This window comes from Mycteria americana, chromosome 3 (assembly GCF_035582795.1).
Source record: "Mycteria americana isolate JAX WOST 10 ecotype Jacksonville Zoo and Gardens chromosome 3, USCA_MyAme_1.0, whole genome shotgun sequence".
Lineage (NCBI taxonomy): Eukaryota > Metazoa > Chordata > Aves > Ciconiiformes > Ciconiidae > Mycteria > Mycteria americana.
The window spans coordinates 63,227,636-63,245,329 of record NC_134367.1 but is presented as its reverse complement, the minus strand read 5'-3'; the positions used below and the strand labels follow the sequence as shown (position 1 = coordinate 63,245,329).

At 42.1% G+C, this 17,694-nt stretch overlaps 1 protein-coding gene and 1 long non-coding RNA gene across 3 annotated transcripts in view; one reads left to right on the top strand and one right to left on the bottom strand.

Annotated features, from left to right (window-relative positions):
* Nucleotides 1–8,937: 8,937 nt before the first annotated feature.
* On the top strand, nucleotides 8,938–16,290 carry LOC142408354 (uncharacterized). The gene is made up of 3 exons (XR_012775269.1): nucleotides 8,938–12,111; nucleotides 13,568–13,792; nucleotides 16,168–16,290. It is a non-coding gene; the product is annotated as an uncharacterized LOC142408354 (long non-coding RNA).
* A 592-nt stretch (nucleotides 16,291–16,882) lies between these two features.
* ENPP1 (ectonucleotide pyrophosphatase/phosphodiesterase 1) overlaps nucleotides 16,883–17,694 on the bottom strand; it is a 75,153-nt gene continuing 74,341 nt past the window's right edge. For both annotated transcript variants that reach the window (XM_075498758.1, XM_075498757.1), the window contains exon 25: nucleotides 16,883–17,050. In XM_075498758.1, coding sequence (XP_075354873.1) covers nucleotides 16,883–17,050 — 168 coding nt within the window. The remainder of the gene's footprint in view (nucleotides 17,051–17,694) is intronic.

Genomic DNA, 17,694 nt, shown 5'->3' with positions numbered 1-17,694 from the left:
GTTAGTCAGGACAGTAATGTTTCAGCTCTGACACTCTGATTCATATGGCTTGGTCAACAAGAATCAGAATCATGTCTATTAGACTGGACAGCTTGTGGCAGTTAATTTACCTGTAACAAGCTACTTTTTATTAATATTGTAAATACTGTGTGTATATATATTTGTACAGTTATCTAAATTAATTTAAAGTTTTGTGCCTTTGTTTAATGCTTTGAAATTTCAATGATAGCCTTCTTTCTTGGAACAAGATAGGTAGGATTTAAAGCTTGTCTGACAATGCATGCAAAGCATGAAATAAATACTCTAGTGGAAATTGTTCAGATAGGGCCAAATGGTGAGTTGAGATCAAGATGGAGAGTATTAGAGTTGAGGTGCCTGTATCCTTACAAAGCAGTCATCTGGCAAAATACATTTACTTCTACTTTATTGGACAAGTGGCTTTAAGAAAAATGGCTCTTCTGTAGCTCATCAGTCTTTCCGCTTGAGCATTTGTTTCTTTCTTTGACTATGGCTCTTTTTGGACAGTTTATTTGTTGAGAAGTGTGACCAAAAGTTACATGTTTGCACCTTTTTAGTTGAAAATAAAGTATTTATATTTTTTATATAAATGGCTTGGTATTTCATTTACCTTTAGTCTTCACTGTTACTTTACATATTCCTAAAAGGGCTTGGCTTTGCACTAGATGAAAATCAAGTAGTGCGTGGTGGCCTTTTTTGTCCAGAAGCACGTGCAATCATGAATAAGCTAATGATTTATGGTTACTTATTCTGTTACTAGTGCACCAACTGTAGTTTGTTACTTTTCTGCATTTAGAATGGAGGGCAGGGCCAGGCTTGCTTTGCCAAGCCTGGTATTGCATTAGAAAGTGCAGCAGGTTCCTCATGCATCACATGTGGTGGCTTTAAAATGAGCCAGCTGGTCACCATAGTATTCAACTCCTGCTATAATACTCCATGCAACATACTTAATTTCATTGAAATGTTCCACTGGTTAAGATTTGTTTTCAGCTAAGGCAAGGAAAATGGTTTTTAAAGTATCTGCATTAAAGCAGCTCCTGACTCTAGAATCAAATCCAGAAGTCCAAAATTTGGTAAAATTCTCGGTGAAGAGCTAATGAGTTGTATTGTAAAAATTGCAGAATAATACAGGTTAGAAGGGGCCTCCTAAGATCTTCTGGTTTAACCATCATGCAGAGTAGGGCTAACTTAGCTATGGTTTTACTTGAATTAAGACCTTAGAATGGTATGGTGGACAGAGCACTGAACTCAGGTGGCAAATACCTGTGTTACTTCTTACTTGATGACTGGTGGCAAGGCATTTTATGTGACAGTTCTGTCTGTAAAGTGTCCATTGATTCAAGCCTTTGCAGGCCTGCAGATGAGAAGCGTAAGAGCTACACATTTTGATAATGGTCCAAACATTCTTCTTGGATAAGCAAAAAACAGCATAAGGACAGTTGTGAGTCACTTCCCTCACTCCCTAAAGCTAAAAGGAAAGCTTCAGTCCTGTGCTAGGTCCTACATTAATAACAGACTTTTTTTGTCCCTTTATTAAAACAAGGGGATTCTCTGAATTTAAAATTAACCTTTGCACCAAAAGCATTAGTTCTTGTTTTCAGAAAAAACACATACTCTCCAACAAGAATCCTTTTCAGGCAAACAAGTTCAATCTGGAATTTCCTGGTGGTGAAAGAGTGTTAGCTTACAAAAATGTCCATCCTTCCTGAGCACCTTCCAATCCCATTGATTTCAGATAGCATTAGCAGCAAATCAGTGTAACACCAGCTTTGACTAATGATGGACAACAGAGCCGTAAACTAATGGGAAGTCAATGGGAGTCTTGCCAGTGGCCTCACCAGGCTTTGCACATGGCCATAGAAGCATTTCCCCTTCCTCTAAAAAATACGAGGAATTCTCCTGGCATGAGGAAGTGGCTTTCTGTGTCCCATATGAAATAGTTTTGGGTAGCCTCTGGCTCTTACACTCCCTGAGACTCTCCAGCATTTTTTCTCTCTCTATGGTTTTTTTTTCAGGTTATGAATATGATGCAGCCATTCAGTTCACCCGGGAAACACTTGAAACGCTCATATAACCACAAGGACTGGTTGTCTGACCACTACTGTGGCTCCACCCCCAAATAACAAGAAAACTGTCATTTCTAGTTCCAGCAAGGACAAGATGTACATGGACTTCATTCATCGCCAACACTATAGAAGCTCTGAGGATCAGAAGAACAGAAAGAAGCACAATATACCTGGCAGGTTAGGATTGATGCCCTTAAGAGATGGGGTGTTGATGATGCTGCTCAAGCCCGTTCCTTAACAACTCTGCCCTGTGTTCTTTTACAAATTGGTATCAGTCATTATAATGAGTGGCCATTCCTTATAACATCAACCTCTTGAGCCTCATGACTGGCTCATGAGATTCACTCAGGTTCTGCTCCCAGTCCTCTGCGGTGTGGGCTATATCTCAGACACCCAAGCTGCACAGCGCTGTGGCCTCCCTCGGCACTGTCCACCAGCTGTGCCTGGCGTACAAGGCTGCAGGGCCAGAGAGCGGCAGCAGTGCTCTAGTTTAGGAAGGGCCATCTGTAATTAGACACCCACAAAGGGACTCCCCCAAAACAGCTCGGGACCACGACCTATCCTCTGCCCGGTAATGCAATGACACAGCTGCTTTGCCTGCCACCTGACAAATTATCGCACTGCTTCACAGGCCAGTGGAGACGGATGGAAGAGGCCTCCTGTCAGAGTATTTTAATGGTGGTTTGCTGTTGCCACTGTGAATTAAAATAAGGAAGTACGCTGCATATGCAAAGCTGTTTAGCAAGTTGTTGCTCTCCCCTGAACATAAAAAGGATCATAAATCTTAGTTATCACTGCATTATAATGATTTGCACTCCTTTTTTTTCCAGGAACACATGTAGTCTCCTGACAGAAGCATGCATTTTACACCATTTCACAACTGTTAGCTAGACCTCTGAAGGTTTTCCCTCTGAAGGTAAAGAAATGTAAATACTTTGCTGAAGGTGTCCTAGAGGTGTAGGTAGGCATCATACTGTTTGTAAGACGTTATTTCAAAGGTATCATGGGAAAAAGGAGCCCTTGTGTGGAATTTATGGCATCTTAAATGATGGGTAAAATGTGGACCTTTCAACCCTAAAGATGTTTCCTGATTTCATTCTTTGTGCCTAAGATGCATACATGCAAGAATAAAAACTTGAGTTCAAAAGTCCAAAGTCACTTACATGGGAGAGAAGATTAGTTCACATTCCTTCCAAAATACCTTGTTTTGGAAGTTCGCTTCTGAATATTTGCATCTTCAGAAAATCCTATTGTGCCGGTTTGCTACTGTACTTTTAAAATACTTTATTCATATGTGAAAGTATATTCATTCAAATTACTAGCTCCTTAAAATGGATCTCCAGCAATACTAATAATACAGTTGGTAAGGGGCCACTACAAAGTCAACAATTCTTTAATAAATGATACTCAATTAATCATTAAACAGGAATTCAAGGTGGCTGGATACCAGAGTATCAAATAATTTGTGAAATAACTGTAAGCCATCATATTTCAGATTTTTGTACCATAACACTTTTGTATGGATTTGCAGCTTAGCTTTCTAACACAATACAGATGTGAACAACAGACAAGGATTACAGCCCTTTCATATGAAATAGGCTCTACTCTCCAGATGGAAATTTGTCAGATTCCTCAGAGCTAAGAAACATCCAAAAGACACTAGTTAAGAAACTCTTCAAGAATGAGCCACTTTTAATGATCCGTAACCACACAGGAACAAACAAGTCTTTGAACAGTATCCAGTTGTTTGTCTCACAAAGACGGGGACTCAGCTGAGAAAACTGACTTTTGGACACCACTAGAAATAGCATGCTCTAACTAGATCACTTGTATTTTTTTCATGTAGCACAGCTTTTTCAGACATCGCACTTGAAGAAAGCACTTGTACCGTTATGCTGAAAAGGACATTAAATGTTAGAAGGAACAGTCATATTCTTACCTAAACATATAATAATTCAACCGTTCTGACTTTGCATCCTACCACCAAAAACCTAAGTTCTTTAAAAACAGTGCTTAAATGTGGCTTTAACTGATGTTATACTATGCCTACATATGGAAGTAGTTAGCAAGGAGAAGTTGGGATGAAATACCAGTGTAAGGCTTTGCCCAAAACCCAAGAAGAATCCGAGAGAGGAAGTAGCTCAGTTAACTTATTTTTCCTCTCATTTTCCACTTTTTTTCCTCCCTGCAGTTCCTTTGATTCATGCCCATAAATGGACATACCAAAAGCCACCACATTCTCACAGTGTTTTTCAGCCTGCCTGGAACCAGGAAATACCAGGAATTTCTTCAAGGAACCTGTTCCCAAACTGTACTAAAGCCTTCAACACATTTAGCGTTTCAACAGAGTTTAGAAGCATGACTAAGGTCCCATCTCCACTGCACGACCCAGTGTTGCTCCTGCATCGGAGAACAACTGGTTGCAGTCTTTGCTGCTAGCCCTGGCCTTTTCAGCTCTTCTCTCTGCAGGTCTGAGCCCACACCCCCAGAGCAGCGAATATGGGGCGATTTTGAAAAGTCCCCCCAGAAACCTCTAGCTGTGTATTGTGGCAGCATTCCTCAGCTCCTGTCTGTTATTGGGGCAGTGCCAAATGCAGGAGTACTTACGTTTGCTTAATGGTAAGTAAATTCAACCCTAATAGTAGTATAATAGTGTTTATGCTGCGAGGAACAAAGCATTTTACAGCCTCACGAGCAGGACCAAAAGGTTGCTAATGCGGTACTGCAGTGTAAACACAATCCAGTGGTGCCACCATTCATTACTCGGCCCCATTAATTGCGCCACTGAAAGAAATGCACAATCCAAAGAAATGTTTGTTGTTTTAAATTAGTCCTATTAAAAGCAGGTATTTAACAGCTTTCAGCAGCTACAAAATTTAGCTCCTGAGCTAAATACTAAGAACTAGCTTTTCAGCCAGTTTTCAGGACTTCTGTCAGCCTAGCTAATTGACATAACTGCAGTCACACTGGGTTAGACCACCTGTGGCCAAAGTCCTGAGGCTGTAGGAAGTTAGGGGAACTGCACAGGGCTGTGTGCCTGGGAGGGCTCCCAAGAGGCCACAGGCTGGCTCCTGTGACATTTGCTGGGCAATAAGCACTTGGAGGAGCACAAATTGCACAAGAAAGTATTATGTACTAGGGAAGTGATAAGCCAGTGTATCTGGTAAGTGAATGTGATGGACTAGAATTCAAAATAGATCTGAAGTACTGTTGAAGCTTTAGGCAATGTAACATTTGGGAAGGTATTAGGTATAATCTCAATACACTGTGATATGGTATGGTGATAATTATGCTTTCTTAATTACTTATTTCTTAAATCATGCAATTAAAAAAAAAGTCTTTATTCTTAACCAAAGAAGACATTTGATGTCTTCTGATGAGAGATCATCTCATCATGGACTTTGTGATTTGGCACAACACCATGCTTTGAAGGAGCTTACTTTGTCCTAACCCTCAGGCTTTGGTTATACCACATGTGCCGAGCCATTTGCTGATCCAAGAACAGGTATGGCCCAGCCGGCATCTGTAACAGCGCTCTGCTATCACACAGCTCCAGCCCCAGGTGGAGAGCTTGGCAGGAGGAGAGGATTGGTAAAACAACAGAAAATGGATCAGCTAAACAGTTGACCATCCCTCTGGGGTTCAGCTTCACAGCCTACAAAAGCAAGACAAAAAGATAATACCGTGCAAAATTTGCACCTTCTTATCTGTGAGGCAAGAGCAAGAGAGAAATGCATATTTGATAAAAAGCATGAGAATAGTTGAGGACCACTACATGCTGTAAAGCCAGGGAGTAGAAGTATGCAGTCTTGCTGAGAAAATACTTATTTTCACAAATTTCCAATTTCTGCCACCCTAAGGAAGGTCAGTGTTAGAGTTCATTGATCTCAGTGGAAAAGAGTATTTGACTTAATTCTCAAGAACACCATGTATGCAAGAGAGAAACATGCAGAGCAATGGAAATATGTAAAAAGTCACATTTGGCCTTTTCCATTTATACATATGGTTCTAATTCTAGGCTCATTCTGAAGTCAAAAAGTCCAAGGTCAATAAGTTGATCAAGCTTTAGAAATCTAACGTGGTAAGAGTTAATGAAGAAAGCCAGTTTATCTTATCTTGGGAACTGCCACGAGTGTCTCTCAATGGGTTTTTCCCATCAGCAGCGTAGCTGTAGCTGCCCACCTGGGGGATTTGCTCAACTGAGGATTTTCTTCTACGTGTGACTCCAAAGATTTTTATTAGATGGCATAGAAATGAAATGTTTCTTTACTTCCATTGATCCTTCCAGCCACAGCTCCATAGCCAATAAGTACCAACTTTGGAAAGCACTACATAGATCAGAAGATGCCCCAGCCAGTAATCCTGAATGGATCCCAGCATTGCTAATGCCTTTGAGAAGGCACCTGGGATCAACATTGCAAGGGAAGGTAACATTTGGCTTTGCTTGCTGTGTTACAGGCTCAGCATTGCTGCTCGTGCCTATGTTCCATAGCAGTAATAAACAGCACTGTAGAAGTGCCATTTTATTTTACAGTTATTTGATTAGATACCCAACAAAATGCTGTTAGAGAAGACTTGGCAGTGTTACCCACCTTGACTTAACAGCCAGAGTACCAGACTCTTAGAGCTAGTCAACACAGGATACATCTCGTGTAAGGATATCCTGTAAGGTCTAACCTTACACGTACGCGCGCATGCATGCACGCACACATCCCCATTGTAGCTTTCTGTATTCTGTAGTTATTCTCATGAGGATGCAGTTATAATATAAATGTGTCATCTTGTACAATATTCCACTCTACAAATGTGAGTATGCTCATCTTTCTTACCCTTTGGAAAACTGTATACAACTGGGATTTTTAGTTCTGGCTTTTCTGACTTTTGCAAGTATATAATGAGCATGGCAAAGTTTGGAAGTACAGCCAGCCTTTAGAGTGCAAGGACTCTCTGGGTAAAAGCTTGTTTTCTGTAGGAAGAATTAATAGGCTTCCTACATGCAGAAATCAAGCAAGACTCTTCTATCTTTAAGAATGTTTTTATTTCATACAGTTGAAAAGCAAATTAGAGACTAGTTATGTAATGTCTTCTTCGGCTCCTGCATGGCATTCTCCACAAACCTTATCACAAAACAATTTAGAAACAATATGTATATTTGCTAGCAACTATACACAGACATATATGATGGCCCCCTCAACAAAAATCAGAGCCAAACAAGCAACCATAAGGCTGGCTGATAAAAATCTCCTTGTGCTGTATGGTGACTGCTGATTGTGAGAGGCAACAGGTTCTTGGTCCAAATAGTTAGCAGTTTTGTCTAAGATCTCTCTAAGATTATTTATTAGACTTCATTAAACCAGTCTTTGAATTTTTTCATGCTCTGTATATCCATACCAGGACAACTTGTGGGCTAGTAGGATTGCACAGAAACAGCCTGTCCTTTAGTCAGAAAATAAAAAATTGTGCACTGGCACCTGTATTTTGTCTGTCTGTTTCTCTGAAACAAGGAGGAGGAAAAAGTCGGTCTGTCATTTTATTTCATGAGTGCAGTTAGATAAAAATCGCTTTTTTAATGAGGCAAATTTGGAGCATATTGATTTCTGTTCCATGATGCTGCTAATATAGGGTGTAGGAAGTACAGCAATATATTCTGATATTTAACCTACCTAGCACTTAATACACCCCCTGAACCAGTATCAGGCTACCAACTCCTGAAACAGCAAATACATCCTGTGCTGGGTACCACATAGGCCCGGCCGGGTCCCAGGTGGCTTACGGCTCCGCTGCTGAGGGCTGCCGGGCTTAGCGCCGGCTCCCGGGGGCAGTCCGGGCTCTTTCCCTGCATCACACTGACACCGTGTGGCTGCTGTGCACCGGCACCGGCACCGGCACCAGCACCACCAGCACAGCACCAGCACCACCAGCACCACCAGCACCACCAGCATCAGCACAGCACCACCACCACCAGCACCACCACCACCAGCACCAGCACCAGCACCAGCCTTGTGCTCCAGGTACAAACTTTGCCTCCGTATAAATGGAGATGAACAAGCTCATTATGCTCTTTTTGGTGGTAGGTATTTAATTTCTCACTTGAAACAATTCCTGCTGTTTTGTTAAGAGGGATGGTATGAGCTAAGCATAGACTTGTTTGAAATGTAGGGAATCCGATTTTCTCATAAAGTATTAAAGTAATAGCTACACAGGTCTGTCTGGGGACCATGCATTAATTAGACATATGTTTATACACTCTGCAAATCATTGTTACCTGTATCAAAGATGCAGAAAATAAAATATCCAAGCATGCAGTTAAGACTCCTCTGGAACTAGCTGCAAGTCACAGGATGAGGTCTCACTGATCCCCTTTCTCTCCTGCTTTGGGCTGCTGCTGTGCTTTGAACTGGCAGCAGGCAGCAGAACAGGAGCCCCTTGCAGACCCTCCCTGGGCATCCTCTGACTTCCCAGTAGCACCCATCCTGGAGGAACGGATCACAATAATATGTCACAGTATATCACAATAATTGTCACCAGCAGGTACCTGGAAAAATCATCCAAAAGAGAGGTTTATTTATTAAAGGCAATAATAAAGAAAAGTATATTTTAAATGTCTTAGTTTTTATCTTGCGTGCTTCTTAAAAACTAATCAACCCTCCGAGGTCCAAGTTTTATGATGAGCAGAGCTTGCTTCTCTTCCTTAGGTGGGTACAGATTCATACATAGGCATTGGGGATCTGTCAGAAATCCATGAAATTATCTTATGTAATTGCACCTCTTTTTCCAGGTGACTAATTATGTTACAATAAGCCTTTAGGTAAATTGTTGAAAGGGAAACTCATTTCCCTCCTGACTTCTTCAACATGCATAGACAACGAGTCATGTCCATTTTGTGTAGGTTTGGTCTGATGAATAGGACTTTGAGTCTGATGGTCTGAGTCTAACCCAAACCTACTGTAAAAAACCTCTCCTTACTTGAGACCCATTTCTGTGAAATGGGTTTGGACCTACAAATGGGCAAGAGGGCTGCTGTGTCTCATCCTCCAGATCCTCCCTCCTGCAGCTGGCCCCCCCAGCTGAATTGTGGAGCAGGGTCTGGTACATGGACAGCTACATCACTTAGACTCAAAAAAGTGGTAAGAAATGCTGAGTGTTTGTTAGGCGCATACACTTCCTTCATAAATAAACAAGTTTTTACAACTTGTTTGAATAACACCTTTATTCAATAGCAGCAATGATGGACTGGCCATTCTTAGTCACTCAGAACCAGAGATTCACCTGAGATTTGCTTTCATTACTCTGCTCCTTAACAGCACTGTGCACCTCATCTTCTGCATGAGCAAAGAAAAGAGGCTTTTTAGAGATACGTTTACTCACATCACCTTTCCCAGGTGAACAACTTTTAACAAGGGGTCTTCACAGAACTTCAGACCTTTGCCACCAACTTCTTAACTAACCTGGCTGGAAATGCTCAGTAAGCCTCAGACCTGGTGCAGGACCCAGAGGCCTTGAGATATAAGTACCACTGGGTCAGGCAGGGGTCAGAAAAAACTCTTCACTCTCCTAGTGCCATCCTCCTTCTTGGAAAAGCTTGTAGACAACCCAGCTTTGTGCTTACCATCAGCCCGGTCCTAACTGATCAAATTCTTCAGCTTCTAACTCTCTACCAAGAGTTACATCCCATAACTACCTGTGCACAAGTACTGCTCTCAAGTTGCTGGTTTGAGAATCCAGGTTAGGCCAACATTTCCTTACATAGGTTGCTTTACACAGAAATCCTTCTATGTCCTTTTTTTCATGTTAAAGGTGGTGGCTCAGCCAAGCAGGTCTAAGAACATATTCAGGTTAATTTCTCTCCCGAGCACTGTATTCCCCGTAGATGTGCTGTGATTAAAGCCTCAGCACTGCTGTTCTAGCTATTTTCAGGATGGCTTTAAAATTCTTATCATCCACGGGCCCCAACAAAACCATCATCTACTTAAAGTGTCACCTCTTATACCATCAAAATCTGCTATATATTACGTGTCTGAGAAAACAATCTTCCAAAGAGAGGGCTAAAATCAATGTATGTTCTGTTTTTAAAGATGGGGCTTTAGGAAGGTGTTTGCCGTCTACCAAGACCTCAAAATTTATCTTCATATTAATGGTGGGAAATATTTCCTTTTTACATATTTATCCAAGTCCTTTGGGCCAAAACAGGCTTCTGGTTAATTGTTTTTTCTCTTTTAAAAAGACACGTGATTGTTCTTAACTAATAGATCTATTCCCTCCAATTCACAAAGCACTGCCCCTGTTTTGATGCCCTTTCAGTAATAGAACAGTTGCACTCTTGCTGAAATATCTACAGCGCTGTGATTTTTGAGGACTCTGACATTAAACTCCACATGGCTTTTTCTTGTAGGTACGTCTTTTTCTTGCAATACTTTGCATTCACCATCATGTCTTGGATGCCAAAAACGTCCATCTTTCATAGGCTTTATTTTGGCATGGATGACGCTTTGGCAAATTGGCATTGTGAAAGATTCGTTCTGGATGTTGCAGGAATTGCCACCCTTTCCGTATTCAAGGAGCTACATGTCAAGAAGCTACGTGAATGCAACTTTCATCAAGTGCTGAATCTGAACGGCTGTCACCAACTGTTTTCCCAGAGCTACAGCTATCTGTGCCCTCAGATGACAACATTATGGAGTCTGCAAGCCCTATCTAACTCCTGATAAGGACTTAGAGCCAGCTAGTGGGTATGTCTAAAAATTGGTGCCTTCTTCCTCAAGGTGTTTTCTGATCTTCCCAAGTTTGTTTGCTTTGCCCTTTACACATACTGAGAAGCGTCCAATCAAATGAAAACTCTTCTCTCCTCCATGCGAACAGGGTATCAGTCCAAGTCCTGTCCTCTGGAACTTGAGATCTGCAGCCAAGTTTGTTGACTTAATCAAAATACAGTCTTTACCACCCAATCCATTAGCTGACTTTCCCCTGAAGTCATGGGTGTTCGTTGTCGTAACACCACCCCACCTCTCCCATTTGAATCGGGCTATTTTGGCTGCAATGTGTTCTGCTCTTGCAGTGTATGGGGGCAAGGGGTCTGGGGTCATGCTTTTGCTTTTTTTGTTTTTTCTTTTTTTGCAGAAAGCTATGGACAACCTGGTTTATATTATGTAAGCGCCAAGATGACATCTGTTTCTGTAAGATACCGCAAGAACAGTTATTCCCCCCCAGTGACGAAGTGGTTGATACAGAGTCACACTGCATTTCTGCTCCGTTGAAACCAGCAGTGGGAGTTAGCAATGCACATTTTATGTGATTTGAGCTCCTTTGTACAAGGGAAGAAAAGTGTTAACATCTGCAGTGTAATTAGTCCCACTGGTATGTCTGATACACAGGACATACAATAATTTAAATGAAAAAAACCCCTTCCTCTGTCTAGCATAACCTTCTTCCGCAAAAGTTTTTTTGACTCTTGGGACCCCAGTAATTCAATCTTCCCAGTGCTCTCATCTCTGAAAATTGTAGTAGGAGTGTTAGCTAATTACAAGAATGTGAAGTATTTCATAAAAAGCTTAAGAAAGCCCATTCTTTTTCAGGTGGTTTGCCTGGATTTCTACTGTCCCGGGGCCATATTTCCTTAGAAAATGTACACTGAGCAAAACAGATCTTTTCCCAGTTACTTCAGATCAGACCAGAAGAGGGCCAGATATCACCAGCAAATGCAGCTGCATTCACTATTCGTTCAAAGTAAAACACTTTGAACAAATAAAATCCATACGTGATTATCAAACTTAGCACCTCCCTAAACAATTTATTTTGAACAGCAGAACCAAGTGTACACCATTCCTTTCTCCAGTGTCAAGGGGCTAGGTACAGTTTTAAACCTAGTTACAGCACTATAACAAAGAGTATAATTAAAATTTTGTAGCGGACTGTGCCATCTCATGCAGCCAGCAGCTAGCAGATTTAAAAGCGAGTTCATCGTCTTCAAGCAGTGCACTTTCTGCCACCCAGAAATTCAAAGCTCCGGTACAGAGGCAGGATGGCAAAGGTAAGGCCTCCAGCACAGAGAGATACGAAGAGACATAAACAAATTCTCTTTCAAGCCCCAGAGGGAGGCTGGTGCTGAAGCGCAGTTTTGCCAGAGTGCCGTGAATGCAGAGTCTCTTGTCATCTAGACTGACTTTCAGCCATGCATATATGCCTTATAGACATGACCAAAGGGCGCTTCTGCTGTCTTCTAATCGGGAGGAGATTGTCAGGAGCTTTGGGGTGACTCAAAATTTTTCCATCCTTCTGTATTCATTTTATTTCAGCAGAGAAACTAAAAATAGAAAGGACTAAACCTGCAATAAAGGGCAACACAAATTTAACACATGTTGTGGCTGAGGAGGAATACGATCATTTGCAACGGCATCCTCTAAAATCTGTTGCCAGGCTTCCATAATTATGGCAAGTTTGTCCGTGGTCTCCATAGCAGCCTTTCCTGAGGCTCGAGGCCGGTGTGGTGACTCACAGCGGTTCAGTGAGGGACTCGGACTCCTTTCCAAGGGAGTCTGAGTCACAGGATGCCAAACCTGGACTGGTTTCCTGTAATATAGAGGTTCCCGAACTATGGTAGACGTACCATTCATGGTACACAAGCCATCTCAGTGTGATGCTCCAACACCTCCCAGACATTGCTGCAGGGTGTATGAGGGTAAGCAGGAGACACTGCTGCTGCTGCCACTGGCAATGGTGGTACCCAAACAAAAATATTTGGAAACTTCTGGGCCAGTAAGTTGCTGGGCTCATACTAACTCTGTCCCTGAACTCCTCAGAAGGGTAAAAAGTTTACCACAGCCCAGAAGTAAAAGAGCCGAGTATAGCCCTTGCTGTGAGCCCGGGATGGTTTCCTGACCGCATTAGTGGTGCCGCTGTAGGTACAGAGTGTGTGACCCTGCCCAAGGAGAGGTCCTTCACAGTGCTGTCACCCCTGAGCATCCACTCCAGAGCGGTACGATGGGCAACAGGTCCTGGCACAGATGCCTCCTCAGCAACAGGCTTGAGCTTTGCAGCAGATCTTGGAAGAAGGGAGAACAGAAATGAGATCTTTCCTCCCAGCTGAGTGCCCTAACCACATAGCCACAGATTTCAGCTTTCTTTTATATTCCTTTTTGCTTTCTGGTCCCCATGAATCTCATTTTCCTGGAAAAGTGGGTGCCCTCCCATGCAACAGAGGGGTAGCTCCTCCCAGCTTGTCAAGCTTGGTTTATAACCTTGTATTTAAAGGGATAATTTTGTACTTTGAATCTCCTCAGACCAAGGAAAGGCAGCAGCCCAGGCCACCCACTCGCTGGATGAGACAGGGCAGCCTCTGGCAGGTGCTGTTAGCGGACGGCTGTTGTGCACTGGGCTGGACACAGGGGTTTAGTGGATGCTGGATGCGTTGAGAACAGATTTGCTACAACAGGCCCATCTCAAATACAGGCAGTTAAATATTGCCTCATTTTCTTTTTAAAACACAGTGGATCCTGAGGTAAGTAAGAGCAAGAAACCTGTAACACATTAGTCAAGCAAATTGCCTCGCAGTTACTGAGAGGGGAAGTGGACGGCAATATAAATCCATACCACCTGAATACCTCTGAAGGCACAACTCCGTGTGCATTTTTTCAGCAGCAAAACCATCCCGAGATGTCCTCTGCCCCACTACTTATTCCTACCCCACCACCAAAGAGCCATGAGCTTCTCAGGTATGTTAAGGTTTGCCTGCCCAAAATCATTTCACAACCCGTTTCATTCCTTAAGTAACCAGCCCACCCCATCGCTTAACTCATCCTACAGTTAGACAGCCTATGCCTAAACCAGATGTTCCCTGTTGCTCTTCAGGCCCTTTTTCCTTTCTTCCTGACCATAACAGTCACAAGGACTAGATTAGCTCTGTGCGCCCTGGAACAATCTTTAACATCTGTGAAGGCTCCTGTCACCCCCTTCCTCATCCGTCCTTTCTTCACCCTAAGCAAACGTCACTGCTTAGGAGATGGAGACTGGTCAGCGCCTTCCCTGTATCGGTGGGCACCAACTGCAGCCCACAGCATCTCCTGGTGCCTTCCCTAAGAATGCCTGGTGAAAGAAGACACTGCCACGACACATCCAGGCCGATGAGCTTTATCCTGCCCCTCCACTGTCTTTTTTACCTTCGAGAAGGCCAGACTACACAACACCTGATGTTAAGAAGCAGTTACATTGAATAATGCTGACAGTCATGTCACGACAGTGTTGCTACGACACCTTCCAGCTTCACCTACTGAGAATGCCCAGTGGAGCTCTGATACTGTACATCAGCCGAAACAGAAAATATTTACATCCAGATAGACAAAGCTGTAGAGTTTTTGCAGAATTATGAGTTTGATGGTAGCTGTAGCGTGCTCCTTGGGGCCCATCAGCCTTCAAAAACGCAACCCAGTATCAGCCATGCTGGGGTATCACCAGCCACTGGATACCATGACTAGCACCAGCATTTATTAACAATGCTCTGACACCACCATTACAAATGTTTCTAAAAAGCAAAGATGAAGAAATAAAAGAAGCAAAACTATTTACACCAAGATTAAATTAGGATAGCTCTCTTCCTTGTCAAGTTGACTTGTCAATTTCCAGCAAAGCCACATCCCAAACCCCTCTCAGCCACTACCCTCTCTTGATGACCATAACAGCTTTCACAGCCACTCCCCCTCCCAAAATACTCCCTAGGTCAAACCAGCAGTCACCGCTCAAAGCATATCCTGTTCCATCTTTACCCAGGAGCTAGGCTAGCCCTGCCTCTTAACTGTAACTGGCATTGCTTCACTTTCTGAAGAGGTTAACATGTCTGTCATTTGCATTCAGGAGACAGTACCAGTTCTAAAAAAAATTAAGAACATCTTGACCATCTTTCTTCCTACCTTCCCCTTCCAATAATGAATGTAACTTCAACATTCCAGTTGGAGGAGAAGTTATCTTCAACTCAAAGAGCAGGGATTGAAGCACCCCCCCTCCCCACCCCCCCAAAATAATGTGAAATAGTGCTCTATATCTGCAGCAGTGTTTAACTAGCCAGTAGCATTTGGTATAGACAGTCACGAACAGCTTACTTGTAATGTTTTTATTGGTCAAAGGCAATGTTACAAAGCAGTTACACTGAATAATGCTGTCACAGTCATATCATAACGTGAGGTTGCTACAACACATTTAAATTTCACACAGTGAAACTACTTTAGGAAAAAAAATAACGCCTGTAACAGAAGATCAAGAAAATACATTTGGTTAAAAGAAAAAATGGTCCCAGGATTTCAGCCTGCTCAAACTGAAGTTAATGGAAAAGCTTCCACTGACTTCAGCAGGCTTTGAATCCAGCCTCCAACATCCCCTGACCAAGCTGTTAAGGTAAAATGCCTCTCTGCTCAGTCACAGGCTGAGTGGCTATTCTTTTAACATACTTGTGCGTGATGTATTTTCTTCTTTTTAAATGAGAAGAACATAAATGTGTAATTGACTATGCCCAACTTTATACATAACAGAGCCAATTTTGGCTCATCAGCTTTAAAGAGAGTGGGAGAATTACAAAAGTGATAGCATGTGTACTGGAAAAGGAGGGAGTTCCTACGATCCTGAGTGCCTGTAGCAGCTGTTTGTGTAGCCTGAAAGCTTCCAAGAAAGCTCATTACATACTTCTTCAGAATTTGCATCTGGCAGTGTCTGCATTCAAGATGGGTAATTGTAATTCATGTGAGCTGGAATTTGGATGATGTAGCACTAAGAACAGCTACAAATGCAGCTAGGATCTGGTCATTTGCTGCTAACGGACAACTGAATGGCCTGTGGGCATTTACTGTAGTGATGAGATAAGCCTTTAGAGAAGATCATCTTGCCATTCTAATGAAGGCAACAATCTTAGTGCAAAATTACCTTTTCTTGACAAAAATGGGATTTCAAAACCACAGCTGACAAAATCATGCACCAAATTGAGATAGACATCTTTGCTTCAAGAAAGCAAAATCTTTTCATCAAATCTAAGTTTAATTTGAAGTAAGGTAATTATTTCTGGGAGCTCAGAGATTTTCCTGAATTAATTTCTTCTGACTTGCAGGTGACTTGATGCATCCTATACCTGCTCATTCTGAGGATGCATACACAACATGCAAATTGTGCATCAGATTCTCCTTCAGTGTTGGAGACACCAGAGGGCAGCAACATACCAAGGCTTCCCACCTAACAGAACTCCTTTAACCAGGCGTATCTTCCTTGTTGGGGAAGTTTCAGTTACCAGTCTTACTAACCTCAGTATAGCTTCTCGTACCACAACGCTGCAACCCAAAGCTCAGAATGTAATTCATGCTCCGAGGGAAAACTGGAGTGAGAGGTGCTGTTTTTAAGATTTCAGCGGTCACCAAGAATGTAGTTATTTCCCAGAACTGTATTTGCTAGTTATCTATATTTTTAAAGTAGAATATTGATCATAACCCATGTTTTATAAACTTCTCCCTCTCCAGTGCATATAAAAGATAACATTTTTGTTCGTGTCTCAGATTATGATGATCAAATGCTGTTAGCATTTAATAATGGACATGGTTCTACCACATTCAAGTGGGAATGACAGGAGCTGCCATCCTGTGTTATATACATAGTCCATCAGGAGTCCCTGAGATACAAATACGGCACCCACTCTCCTCCATGCTGGCATTTTGGTCAAGAGTTCTCAATAAATGTTCCAGCTTATTTTTAAAAAAAAATGCTTTCATTAATTAAAAACAGTCTATTTACAAATCAGTTGTGAAATGGACAACAACATTCCACAGGAAAAATCAGACTGTTTCAAAAGTTGGTAAATATGTTTTTAACTGTAAAATCTCAGATACTGGCTGTTTTCTGTCTTGATAGAAGCTGAGTCCAGTAAGTAATTCTATATCTCTGATCCGAGCTGTATGAAACTTCATTCTCTCTTCAACCCACATGGACTCAGACTTGCCATCCTATTGGAACAGAGTAAGGAAAAAAAAGGGTTTGTAAAACATCTTTTTTTTCTGACATACATTTAATCAATTAGCAAAAGACATTTTGATGTTTTATAAAGACAGAAAGCAGTAACTGTTGGCAAATATTTGACAAAAAAAGCAGAGAGCACTGGACTACAAATAGTTGTAAGCTTGCCTGAATTTAGTACTTGCTGTTACTTCCTCAAGCACACAGAACTTGTAGCTGCACCAGTGGAAGCTGGTGATAATGGGGAATGGCAGGTGAGGTCCAGCATCTATCCACCATCTCTATGATAAAACTATTTCTAAGAGCTGTGCCTGACTTGACCAGTGACTTGTGTAATTCTTCACTGTAGGATAGGTCCGCACACTTTCCACGCTTTGTTCTGGTTTATATGGAGTGCAGCTATGTGCATTCCCATCACAATGCCAAGGTACCTGAACCAGAAGCAACCAATGCTCTTCAGGAACATCTGTCTCATCTCCTTTTGGGTATGCATTTGGCCTAGCACTGACCTTTGTTTGTGGATGACTCATCTTCTCCTAGAAGCTCTTCATCCTTCTCAGGTATTGACTGGATATTTGCACTACAGAAATCTATGTACGTATCACATTGATGGTCTCAACATACTCTGACTCTA